This window comes from Sus scrofa, chromosome 7 (assembly GCF_054392235.1).
Source record: "Sus scrofa isolate SSC_HxYL_T2T_F1_AM1 chromosome 7, Sscrofa_HxYL_maternal_Yorkshire_Landrace_v2.0, whole genome shotgun sequence".
Classification (NCBI taxonomy): domain Eukaryota; kingdom Metazoa; phylum Chordata; class Mammalia; order Artiodactyla; family Suidae; genus Sus; species Sus scrofa.
In genome coordinates, this window is record NC_139389.1 from 76,806,167 (window position 1) to 76,820,072 (window position 13,906).

General features: G+C 36.3%; 1 protein-coding gene across 37 annotated transcripts in view; it reads left to right on the forward strand.

The window, feature by feature from the left end:
- Positions 1–13,906, forward strand: part of HEATR5A (HEAT repeat containing 5A) — a 115,762-nt gene that overhangs the window by 81,631 nt on the left and 20,225 nt on the right. For 17 of the 37 annotated variants that reach the window (XM_084968964.1, XM_084968965.1, XM_084968968.1 and 14 more), the window contains 6 exons: positions 1,542–1,680; positions 5,144–5,323; positions 7,528–7,767; positions 9,357–9,538; positions 10,944–11,012; positions 12,446–12,625. In XM_084968964.1, coding sequence (XP_084825090.1) covers positions 1,542–1,680; positions 5,144–5,323; positions 7,528–7,767; positions 9,357–9,538; positions 10,944–11,012; positions 12,446–12,625 — 990 coding nt within the window. Of the gene's footprint in view, positions 1–1,541; positions 1,681–5,120; positions 5,324–7,491; positions 7,768–9,356; positions 9,539–10,943; positions 11,013–12,445; positions 12,626–13,906 lie in introns of those variants that run through there. The other 20 variants (XM_084968960.1, XM_084968962.1, XM_084968967.1 and 17 more) reach the window with 4 other exon arrangements.

Here is a 13,906-nt window from a genome sequence, read left to right on the forward strand (position 1 = left end):
AGTGGGTTAAGGATCTGGCGTTGCCGTGATCTATGGTGTAGGTCGCAGATGCGGCTCAGATCCTGCATTGCTGTGGCTCTGGTGTAGGCCAGAGGTTATGGCTCTGGTTAGACACCTGGCCTCCATATGCCGTGGGAGTGGCCCAAGAAATGGCAAAAAAAAAAAAAAGACACACAAACACATACACAAAAACACATATTTACTGTCATAAGCCACAGCAAACTGGTCTTTATTTTCATAGTTAGAACAAAATGAATTTCAGAATCTATAGGCTTTATCCTACTTATGAAATCACTGAGTAAGAATTTGTATTCAGAAACTTTTCACTTGTTTTAATTGTTCATTTAAGGTATATCACCAGTTGTATCATTTTACCCTAGATAGACACAACCTATTGAGATTTACATTGTTTAAATACTTATAAGCCAGAATTCTCTAACCTATTGAGATTTACATTGCTTAAATACCTCTAAAACAGAGTTCTCTTGCAGCACAGCAGGTTAAGGAACAGGCATTATCACTGCTGTGGCTCAGGTTGCTACTGTGGTGTGGGTTTGATCCCTGGCCTGGGAACTTCTGCATGCCACAGGCATGGCAAATAAAAAAAAGCAAAACAAAACAAATTTCTAAGTAGAAAGCATATGTATTGAGTCTGTCATTCTGAGTAGAAGTATCCTATATCTAAAATATTTACATTTCTATGTACATATATGTATATCCATATTTAAGTAGATATATATATATGAAATTTACTATGTGTAATGTTTGTCTCTAGAGAGCATTTTTGGTGAATATATTTTCTGAGTAAAACTGTTTATGCCTTTATTTGAAAATGCGTTTTCTTACACTGTATGTCATCTAAATTACTGTTGATAGAGGCTGCATTAATAATAACTAATGTTTATTGAGCACTTACTATTTTCCAGGTAATTTTGCATGTTTCTTTGTGCTCACAACAGCCCTGTGAGATAGGGTAGGGGTAGTGTTATCTCCATATAACAAATGAGGAAACCAAGGCACAGAGAGATTAAATAACTTGCCCACGGTCACACAGTCATAGATCTAAGACTCAAACTGAAGCAGTTTGACTCCAGAGCCTCCATTTTAAGCAGTATGCTAATACTGCTTATATGGATTTGTATAAATTTCTACTTAGAGATTTGTAAAACACTATAATATAGTTGCATGAGCACAAATATATAAATGGCAAATAAATTATCTCTCAGTTGAATCTCATGTCTCTCAAAACTAGTTTACGCATATAAATTTGTGTCTTCTAACGTTGTCAAAAGGCTTTTGCTTGGATTTGTTCATGAATATTGCATAGTCGAGTACATGTATTACTTCTTAAGCTATTTCTAAGTTATATAATGAAGAAATATGTGCTAGGGTAGTTGAAGAAGTTTCTGTGTTTTTAATAACTTGTTTCCAGCCAAGCGATGGGCTGGACAAAATGAGGAGGGGTCCAGTGATTGTATGTTAGACTTATTGAATGCCACCAAGAATTTCAGCTCTTTTATTTCCCAAATGGTATTTTTCAGGTGAATCTCTGTAGTCCCTATTTGTTACTGAGACGAGCGGTACTGGCTTGTTTACGTCAGCTTGTTCAGAGAGAAGCAGCTGAAGTTTCAGAACATGCTGTTATGCTTGCTAAGGATAGCAGAAAAGAGTTGACTCTAGGTAATTCTTTTTATCAGTATTATCTCCAGCTCAAATGATTTTTTTTAATCTTCAATCTTCTATATGAACAAAGCTTTTTAAATGAAATTCAAAAGTTAATATAGAATGTCTTAAGCTTGCTACAGATAATGTTGCTAGTAATGATTATCATTCCAACCAGTGATATTACTGGTTTAGAGTGATGGTTTCAAACTTAGGCCCTCTAGACCAGCAACATCTACCTTAGCTGGGAACTTGTTAGAAATGCAAATTATTGGGCCCCATCCCAAATCTGCTAAGCCAGAAGTCTGGAGTAGAGCCCAGCAATCTGTTAGCTACGTTTCTACAATCCCTGTGTTTATGTGTATTGAAGTGTAAGAGCCATTAGTTTAAAATGAGTTTTTTTACAACAATCAATTGAAATTCATTTAGCTCATTTATCATATGTACCTTCCTTCCCCCAAAATCTCATTTCATAAAATTTCTCATAGATGAGTCTGCTTCAAGTTAAAGGATTTTTAGACCCCTTTTACATTTGAGAGCTGGATGAAATGATTTCTCAGCTCGTAAGATTTTCTTTTAAGTATATCCCTTCATTTCAAAATTATGCGAGTAACCCAAACATGTATATGCACTCAAATAGCCTACAAGAGTGGTAATGGTAATATCTTACACTTTAAAAGTATGTAGTTTGCAAAGTGCTGTCACATTTTTAGAAGGTCTCAAGCTTCATAAACCTTTCCAGTATCTGTAGCTCTCAAATCAATAATGTGTTTTACTATCATGCTATACACTTTTTTTTTAATGGCCACACCTGCAGCCTATGGAGAAGTTCCCAGGCCAGATGGAATCCGAACTGCAGCTGTGACCTATGCTACAACTGTAGCAGTGCCACATCCTTTATTTTTTTTTATTTATTTATTGTCTTTTGTCTTTTTAGGGCTGTGCCTGAGGCATATGGAGGTTCCCAGGCTAGGGTCTAATCAGAGCTGCTGCCCACCTACGCCAAAGCCACAGCAATGCCAGATCCGAGCCTTGTCTGCAACCTACACCACAGCTCACGGTAATGCTGGATCCTTAACCCACTGAGCAAGGCCAGGAATCGAACTTGCAACCTCATAGTACCTAGTCAGATTCGTTTCCAGTACGCCAAGATGAGAAATCCTTATTTTTTTAATTTTTTTACTTTTGGTATCTTTTTAGGGCTGCACCCACAGCATCTGAAAGTTCCCAGGCTAGGGGTCGAATCGGAGCTGTAGCCGCTGGCCTACACCACAGCCACAGCAACGCCAGATCCAGGCTGCATCTGCAACCTATACCACAGCTCACAGCAATGCTGAGTCCTTAACCCACTAAGGGAGGCCAGGGATCAAACCTACATCCTCATGAATACTAGTCACATTTGTTTCCACTGAGCCAGGATGGGAACTCCACTACATCCTTTAGCCTACTGCACTGGGCTAGGGACAGAACCCATGTCACCACAGAGGCAATGGTGGGCCTTTAACCCCTGTGCTGTGCTCTTTTAAGTTACAATTTCATTATTATGTTAAAACATTTGTTCTGACTTGAATTCATCAGCATTGCTTGATATAGATGTATATAGTATGGTACAGGAGTCAAACAGGTTATAGGACTTATTTGAAAACTTTCTGTGATCACTTACCTTAACCAGAGGTATTTTAATCTTCTAACTATGTATGGTGTTCTCCCCAAAGTGACATTTAACTTACAGTCACTGCTGAAATTATTTGTATTTGTTGCTTTAGGATTTTATTATGTAAAGATACTGTTACATAATTATTGAATTATCTATGTGAGTAAAATTAAAGAACTCTATATAATTGCTTTTTAAAATTTTTCCAATTCATGAAAAAGTTGAAAGAAGTGTGCAGTGAACACCTAGATTCACCTACTTAGTGTCTTCATGACACTTATTTAATGTATCTCTTAGTATCTTCATAGACCTTTTGGCAAACCATCTGAAAGCAGGTTGCAGACATCATGATGGTTCACCCCTAAATACTTGTTTGCATTTTTCAAGAAGGATATTCTCCTGCATGACCACACCTTATTTCCATACCTAATAAAATCAGCATTAATTTAGTAGCTTCATAGAACATGCAGTCCTCACACAAATTTCCTGTTATCAAAAAATGTCCTTTATACCTCCTCCTACCCCTCTCACCCCCACCCAAATTTAGGATCCAGTCATGACTCACACATTGCATTGAACTGTTCTGACTTTTATACTCCTATTCAGAAACATTTCTACCACCTCCTTATGATCTTTAAAAGATTATTTCTCTTTCAAATAGTAGAAAAAGTATAATCTTTAGAAACTAAATGCTTCCATAAATGCCAAATAAGTTAACTCTTTAAGAGAAAATGTATTTGAAGTTTTGACATTTCCCAAATTAGAGGAAATAGATGCTAGATCAAGGCTTTTTTTTTTTTTTTTTTTTTTTTTTGAGATCATTTCTTACTTTGCAGTAAGAATATTGTGTAGTAATTTATATCAGTTCAGTAGAATTCTTTAGATCCACTGTAGCTTGGTTGTAGCAATTAAACACTGTTCTCTCTTTGAGTTTTACTCTCATGTTAATAAATTTAAAGCCTTTATACCAGAATAAGGAAGGCTTAATAATAATTATTTATCTGAATTAACTTTAGAGAAGATACAATAATTATTCCAAGAAACATTAAGTTTTTATAAGTACTTAATGCTAATTATGTTTAAACGTTACCTGGTATAAGGAAACATATTAGTAACTTTTTTTAAAATTTATTTTATTTGTCTTTTTGCTATTTCTTGGGCCACTCCCGCAGCACATGGAGGTTCCCAGACTAGGGGTCCAATCGGAGCTGTAGCTACTGGCCTACGCCAGAGCCACAGCAATGCAGGATCCAAGCCATGTCTGCAACCTACACCACAGCTCATGGCAACACCGGATCCTTAACCCACTGAGCAAGGCCAGGGATTGAACCCGCAACCTCATGGTTCCTAATCGGATTCATTAACCACTGAGCCACAACGGAAACTCCAGTAACTTTTTTTCTTTTAATGGCTGCATCTGAGGGATGTGGAAGTTCCTGGGCCAGGGATTGAATCTGACCCATGCCACAGCTACGACAACACCAGATCCTTTTAACCACTGTGCAAGGATCAAACCTGTGCCTCTGCAGTGAACAGAGCCGCTGCAGTTGGAGTCTTAACCCAATGGCCACAGCAGATACCCCCATATTAGTAACTCTTAATAAAGACTTAACTTTCAGTGACATTGCATAAAAAATAACTGCAGTATCATGAATAATAACTGAACTTTAACTGAACTAAAATAGATCTCAGTAGGTTGAGGTACAGTATTTAGGCTAATTCTTCAGAATGCATTTGCACATAGTATTTTAATAACTACTGTGTGTGCTTCTCATATGGCAGTTTTGTTTTCTGTATTACTTAGATCATCGATTTTCTTCTTGTCAGATGCTAACATCAGAGAAGTGGGTCTTGAAGGGGCACTATTGACCCTACTTGACAGAGAGACAGATCAGAAATTATGCTGTGATATCAAAGAAACTTTAAATCATATGCTTACATCTATGGCAGTGGATAAACTCTCCTTTTGGTTGAAGCTTTGTAAAGATGTACTTGCTGCATCAGCTGGTAAGTACTGGTGATTACCAACAACATAATAAAATTGGAAGTAAAAGCATTACATAAAATTGTTTGCGAGTGACGGTTCATCATTCATGTCAATTTTGGGATTATAATTGCTTGTTGCTTTCTTTCTTTCTTTCTTTCTTTATTTTATTTTATTTTTTTTGTCTTTTTTTTTTTTTTTTTTTGCTATTTCTTGGGCTGCTCCCGCGGCATATGGAGGTTCCCAGGCTAGGGGTCCAGTCGGAGCTGTAACCACCAGCCTATGCCAGGGCCACAGCAACGCAGGATCCGAGCCGCGTCTGCAACCTACACCACAGCTCACGGCAATGCCGGATCGTTAACCCACTGAGCAAGGGCAGGGATCGAACCCTCAACCTCATGGTTCCTAGTCAGATTCGTTAACCACTGTGCCACGACGGGAAATCCTGTTGCTTTCTTTAAATGAAGATTCTAATGCTACTGTTTAAGTCCAACACTTAAAGCCTATTTTTTTTCTCTTATGATTGTCTTGTGTGACTTTCCTGTGTAAAATAAACTAAAAAGTAGAGTTGTTATTTATGCTATAAAGGGATGATCTAAATTAGTATAGTCCCATCATTTATTTTTATAATTATAATTATTTGTGGTAATAGATAATGTATAATTATAATTATTCATGGGATTGCCTTGAGTCAACTTAATAGAAAACTCACCAAAAGTTAGAACATTTTGAGCAAGCCAGTTTCTCCACTCTTAATGTTTCAAATAATGGAAAATAGTGTTATTTCCCTAATCTCTTTGCAAGTACAAGATAATTATTAGTGAGAAAGTGTATTAGAGTCTTTAAAATTTATGTTCTTGGATAGGAGAAAATAAATGAGGAAGAAAGAAGATAGAAAACACTTGAGGTACTATGTCTGTTTTATCTGATTTAATCATTTAGCCATCCTATGAATAAACAGTATTATTCCATTTTTACATGAGAGAAAACAAGACTTGGAAAAGTTAAGTAATACTCCTGAAGACACATAGAGATGGATTTCAACCTTAGCCTTCATAAATCTAACTTTTCATTGAACTTCAGTAGCTATCAGCTGAGTTACTTTAGTCTTATGGTTTAATATAGCTCTGGTCTATGAGCTAATGTGAAAGGAAGAAAGCTACCAAAAAATTCCTGGCATTTTTTTTAACATTTTTCTTCGTCTGTCGTGAGTCTTGTTAGTATTCTTCTCTTCCAGTGATTTATACCTGCTGTTTCAACCATTATGCTCTACATATTTTCCTTTAATTTTCTCTTCTATCCCCACTACTTAAGAATTTACAAGGACTTCTTTAAATGAAAAAATACATGTGCATAGATAGGGTGATTAGCCTTTTCCTGTCTTTTTAAAAATGTTACACTCACATTCTGGGAACTTAATAACTCAGTTTTGAAGTTCCCATTGTAGCTCAGTGGTCACGAACCTGACTAGTATCCATGAGAATGCAGGTTCGATTCCTGGCCCCGCTTATGAGTTAGGGATCCAGTGTTGCCATGAGCGATGGTATAGGCTGGCAGTTGCAGCACCGATTCGACCCCTAGCCTGGGAACTTCCATATGCTGCAGGTGGGACCCTAAAAAATCAAAACATCAACAACCAAAAACCCCTCAATTTTATTTTACCATTTGTTCTTTATCATACATAATTTGGCTCTATCTCTTCTTACTAGGAAAACATTCATTTCAGTCTCTGTTGACTTCTCACTTGTAAGACAGGAGTTTGCCCTAACTTTATTTGTAACTTATTGGTCTGGCCATCAAAACCATTTGAGATTAATTACAGCAATCAGTCTATCCTGAGAAAAGTATTTTCAGACATGTTTAGTGGGTTCAGGAACTTTCTTATATTCATTGAACATCTCTAGTACAATCCAAAATCCCCCTGCCAGGGCATTTTGATCTTCATATTTTGTATATTCATCTACAAACAGGCTTGATAATTATTCTAGTATTATGTTCAGTTTTTCACTTTGAATATAATTTAACAACTTTGTTATTTTTTAGAACAGCTTTTATAGCATCTCTTCAGATATTGTTGTCAGTTGTTATTAGACATGATTATTTTACATTGTTAAAAGACGTATGATTAATCAACAGTAATTCTAGTGTAAACTTGAAGTCATTTGTGTCCCTTTATAAATATGTCTTCTAGTTGATTGTAGCTATATGAATTCTCCCTTGATAAAAGATTTTACAGCTGTAACATGTGTGGATACAATGCAAGAAGAGGAAGGAGATAAAGGGGATGATGCTTCAGTTCTGACCACCAGGAATGATGGCAGACCTCATCCTTTCACCAATCCCCGATGGGCTACAAGAGTTTTTGCTGCTGAATGTGTCTGTAGGATAATTAACCAGTGTGAGAATGCACACAGCGCACATTTTGACATTGCTTTAGCACAAGAGATGAAAAAAAGGGATTCAAGAAGTAAGTGGCACAGTAATAATGAAAAGACCAAATGATACACATAGAAATGCTCTCTGCCTATAGTATATTTTTAATGTCCAAATACATTTTTAATGATTAAACTTATTAAATTGGCATTCATTTTTGTTTAGTGAAGATATCCGATGAACTAAATTGATTGAGGATAGTCATTGCTCTAATTGTAACTTAGAGCAATTTTGCTCCTAGATTATTTTGGTTTTGTGGATATTATCTGGAAAATACTTGAGTCTATCTCAATTAAACCTAGTTGTAGGACCATTTTAACTTTTTATTGTTCTTTTTTATTATTTTTACCTAATTATGTATGGCTAATGGTTTAATGTCTCATTTTTTTAATTCATTTAAGCACACATGTTCAGAGTGCTCATATCTCAATGCCTTAGAAATTTTCTCTACCCAACAAAAGAAACGTTAAGCAAAGTGTTATTGCCAGCCTGAGAATGTGAATTAGATGTTTCTATTTTAATGATTTTTCAAGCAAGCACTTATTTGTGGTGAGCACTATACTGATAGGTATAAAATTAGTATATTATGGGTACTTACTGATTCTTGTGCTCCCAATTAAAACTATAATTGGCATGTACCAAGATAAGCTAGTTTCTTCAGTGTGACCTATAACAAGTATACTTTGAATTAGTCCCAAATATTTTTTAGCTGAAGGTTAGTTGTACCTGTAAACATTTTATTGTTAGAACATTATTAAATAATTGTCTTAATGTCTACCCCAGTAAAATTATTATACCAAAGAGTATGTTGCAGGCATGAAAGGAATTCTCATTTATAATTTTACAGCAAATATTTTTTATATTTCCATCATTTGTGTGTGTGGCAAGACATAAAAATAATGAAATTCATGTAGAAAGCCACATAAAACCCCCCCTTTTTTTTTTAAGGGACATTAAATCTTTTAGCTTCAAGTTGACATGTAGAGAATGGTTAATTTACCACCTGATTCATCAAAACCCAAAGTCTCCTAAGTACCTTCTAATGTACTTTTATCAGAAAGTCTGAACAAAATTCTTTTTTTTTTTTTTTTTTTTTTTTTTGCTTTTAAGGGCTGCACTTGCAGCATGTGGAGGTTCCCAGGCTTGGGATCGAATCGGAGCTGCAGCTGCTGGCCTACACCACAGCCACAGCAACGCAGGATCCAAGCCACTTCTGTGACCTACACCACTGCTCATGCCAGGGTACTTAACCCACTGAGCAAGGCCAGGGATTGAATCTTAACCTCATGGTTCCTAGTCGGATTGTTTCCGCTGTGCCATGACGAGAACTCCGGAACAAAATTCTTATTGAAGGTACTATTAGCACTCTTTTAAAGGAAGCTAACTCTACCTTGGTTTTTGAATAGCTGTATAATTATTTGCTTTGGGATAATTGTGTGTGAGCATTGGCACTGGTGCAGTAAATCCAGCTTTTTTTAAAGTCTGTATTTAATAAACAGTAAAACTAAATCAAATCAAAAGTACTTAAAGTCTAGGTTATGAATTAAAAGGAGGAAAAACTTAACAGAAATCTTAATTCCAGCAATTCTTTTTCTTAATAAGATTTTTTTTTAAATCATGTAGATGACTTTTTGGTGCTACATCTTGCTGACTTAATTCGCATGGCTTTTATGGCTGCCACGGATCACAGTGACCAGCTCCGTCTTTCTGGCCTTGAAACACTGTTGGTTGTTATTCGGCAATTTGCAACTATTCCAGAACCAGAGTTTCCAGGTCATGTGATTCTGGAACAGTATCAAGCCAATGTAAGCATTTTCTTTTAGAGAATTTTATTATTAAGCACCCAGGAAAAAAAGTCTTTGGAACTAACTGGCAGTGCCACCTCTTAATACATGAGTATATATCTCTGCTACTATATCACCAGTGTAATCAGTTTATGATTCAGATTTCTATTACTGGTTCTGTCATCTGACTGGTGTTTGTTTGACTGGTGCATGGAGCAATTTAGGAGGAACCAGGAAGATAACAAAATCATCATGTTACATCACACATATCACATGTAATCCTTCAGCAGTGTTCATCCAAGGATACCTCTCATTATGATTCAGAGGCAGCTTCCGATGACTGGCAGTTAGGGAATCCAGAGCAGTTCACCAGCTGGTTAGCAAATTCCATCACATCTTTCCAGCAGGTGATGCAAATGTGTATTTAGCAAAGAAGCAAAAGGAAGGGATAGGAGTGAAATACAACTACCATTTTGGAATAAATATTATGATTCAGCTAACTTAAAAGAAGTTCTGTTATATTTTTAATCCTCTTGTGTGTGTGTGTGTGTGTGTGTGTGTGTGTGTGTGTGTGTGTGTGTGTGTGTGTGTGTTTTGCCTTTTCTAGGGCTGCTCCCATGGCATATGGAGTTTCCCAGGCTAGGGGTCTAATCGGAGCCGAGCCGCCAGCCTACGCCACAGCCACAGCAATGCAGGATCTGAACCTCATCTGCAACCTACACCACAGCTCATGGCAACGCCGGGTCCTTAACCCACTGAGCAAGGACAAGGATCGAACCTGCAACCTCATGGTTCCTAGTCGGATTTGTTAACCACTGCGCCACAACGGGAACTCCTATTTTTAATCCTCTTAAAATTGCAAATGATAGACACAAAATTACCACTCACTTAAGCAGAAAAGGAAAATTGTTTTTGGGAATCTGTTGGCTCTTCTTTCTTCTCCATTGGCTTTATTCTCAAGTTTGCTCTCTCTTAGCCTCCAGAATCTTGAAGAAAGCTCTTCTTTCCTGAGCACACATCTTCAAGAGAGCTTTCATTATTACAGTGTGGGTTCCTAGCAGTGCTGTCAGCTCCATAGCAATAACATGGGCTAAGAGTTGTGGGAGAGAGTTCCCCAAAGGAAAACTGGGATGCTCTTAGTTAAAAACAAGGGAAGATATGCTGAGTAGGCCAAAAAACAGATGTACATAATACCTATTACAAATAATAATTCTAAACTAACAGAAGTTCCCTTGACTCTCAGCAGGTTAAGGATCTGGCATTGCCACTGCAGTGGCTCTGGTTACTGCAGTGGCACAGGTTTGATCTTTGGCCTGGGAACTTCCACATGCCACAGATGTGGCCAAAAACAAAAAATAAAATAACGTTAAAGAGCTTGTGCTGTCTTACATATTGATGCTTGGATGAGTGTATAATTTCTTGCCAGGTAGGAGCGGCACTCAGACCAGCCTTCACCTCAGAGACTCCACCTGATGTCACTGCCAAAGCCTGTCAGGTAAATGGTTAAAAAGATAAATTTTAGGAAGTAAATAAAACCCTCTCTTAAAAGAAGCAACTTTCCAGTTAGTATTTTATACCAACGTTCTGCATAATAGTTGTTTAACCATTAATCTCAGCTGCCCCTTTTCCTTACTTTTTAAATTCAGAGAACTTTTCTTTCTTTCTTATAACTGCATGGTAATCCACTATACGGGTATGTCACCAGCTCGTTTGTGATGGAAATACAGGTTTTCTCATCTTTTGCTGTACCGATAGTGCTGTAGTGAATGACCTTTCTGCAAAAGGTCATTTCACTGGATCCAACCATATCTGTGAGATAAATTCCCAAAATTCAGTTGCTGGGTTAAAGAGTATTTTATAGGAGTTTACCGGTTTAAACTCCTACTGTAACTATACCCAAGTGCCAAGTCTTAGCAGCATTGTGAATTGTCAAACTTACATTTTTGTGTATGTGATGGAGTGAAAGGGTATTTCATGATTGTTTAGATTGTATTTTAAGTGAACTTGAGCATTTTTTGCATATATCTGAGACCCATATAATATATAGTAAACAGGTGCTTTTATTGGTTTGGTTGTCAGACATTCAGTATCCATCCAGCCCTTGAATGGCCTGAAATAATAAAAAGCAGAACTGGTGGGAATTTAATTATAAACATAATGGAAAAAAACTAATTTTACTCAGTTCCTTCAGCTTTTTAAATTGAGTTGTATTTAGGAAATGTTTGAGTACCGTCACTTTTCAAAGAACTGTGTTAACTGTTGTACTGAATCTAATTTTTCATCATTTTATTATATGTTTTCTTGCTGTAAGCCACTTGAAATCTTTTGGGAAAATGAGATGGGAACTAAATAAATAGATAGAAAAAGAAAAATAAGTTTTCTGTAGTAAAAGTGAAATATCATGACACCGAGAAAAACTTTTATAGACAACCCCTGATATTGAGTAAATTTTTTGCATTGGAGAATTATTAATGTTTTGTTTTAAAAACTAAAAATATCTTCAAAAGAATCAAACTCTTCATTGAGGTTTTAAATGTTTGGTAATTTACCTTTCAGGAAGGATAAACTTATCATGCAGTTAATTCCTGGCTTTGAAATAATGAGTTTATCAAAATTGAAGATAGAGTTCAAATATTAATTCAAACATTTATGAAAGCGATACCTTTCATGGCCTAATTTCTCCATGTTAATAACATCCGAAACTCTGATTTATACACTTATTAGCACCGATTCCTTTCTTCATCTAAGACTTCATTCCCTTATGAAATGCTGACTTTTGACTATCTTTATCAGCAGCATCCCATTGGATTTCCTGATACCAAGATGATTTCAGTGCCTAGATTCCTGAAATAAGGGTGAGCTCTGCTGAACTCACAAGGCAGGTATTTATCATTTTTAAATATAACTTTTGATTTTCTTAAAAACTAGGTTTGCAGTGCCTGGATAGCAAGTGGAGTTGTAAGTGACCTTAATGATCTCCGAAGAGTTCATCAGTTGCTTGTTTCATCATTAACAAAGATTCAGGTTGGAAAAGAGGCTCTAAGTCACTTGTACAATGAAAGTACTTCTACCATGGAGATCTTAGCTGTTCTGAAAGCCTGGGCAGAGGTTAGTATTTCTTAATTTATGACTAGAATTTTGGAAGTTGTTAATAAAACATCCTAGGCCGTGAACTGAAACTAGCTATTTTAAAACACAAGTCTGTTAACAGAAGATATGTTTCTCAGCTAATAGATATTTTGGCCAAGTATTCTAAAGTGTCCTCTGTTGTCTGTTATCTACTGCTTTAAGTCGGACAGTCATGAGCCAGAGAGACTTCATAATAGCCAATGGGAATCAGCTTTTATTGAAACCTGGATTAATTGGAAATGCAGGTTTGCTTGTATATCCTGTCAACTCTATAGTACTTAACTATAATTTTTTTTGTTTTTTTTGGTCACGCCCACAGCATGTGGAAGTTCCCGGGCGGGGATCGAATCCACATCATAGCAGTGAAGATGCTGGATCCTTAACTTGCTGAGCCATGAGGGAACTCCTAATATTTTTTAGTGCTCTTTCATAGAATGACTTCTGAATGTTAACCAAGTCATTTTATTTTCTAAGATTAAACAAATCTTAGAGGAAAGTGCTTAACTTTACTTTTCTAATCAGGAAGGAAGCTATATAATTTTTAAATTTACAATGGAAATGTTTATACATGCACAGAAGTAAATAGAATAGTATAATGAATTCACATATACCCATCATCCACCCACAGCAGTTACCAGGCTTGGTCAGTCTTAGTTTATATAGCACTTTAATGACATATATAGTCTCAGATGGCAACTGAGAATTAACCAATATGTAAGAAAGAGTCACCTTCAGTAGGACTAATTAAAACCCTAGAAGAGTGTCTGTTTTTGTCATTATTAGGTGTTGACAAATCTAGGTTAGGAAGTAGTTCTGCATTAGATTTATTAAGTTGGATCTAATGATCTTTAACAGCCAACTCAACTTTAAATGATTTAATCATATGTTTGTAGTGGAACAAACACAAATTCTCAAACTTATTATAAGTAACTCTCTACTTACATAGTGTTCTTTATAGTAATTTGAATCTCTATATTCTTGCTTTAGCCATAGCTTTCTCCTCTTCTCTCCTTAGTGGACATAATGACTGACCAACAAGTTCCATGATGATTGAGGTCCATAATTATCTGAAATCCTTGGAGCCAGATATATTTGGGCTTTAACATTTGAAGGATTTTCTAAAAGTAATACAATACATATTGCGTGTACCTAAGAAGTCTGGGCCCATAGAATCTGTAATCAAACACACTAATGTATCGTGTGGAGTATTTGAATAATTCACACTGTGAGAAAGAGACTATAAATAGCCTCACATAAATT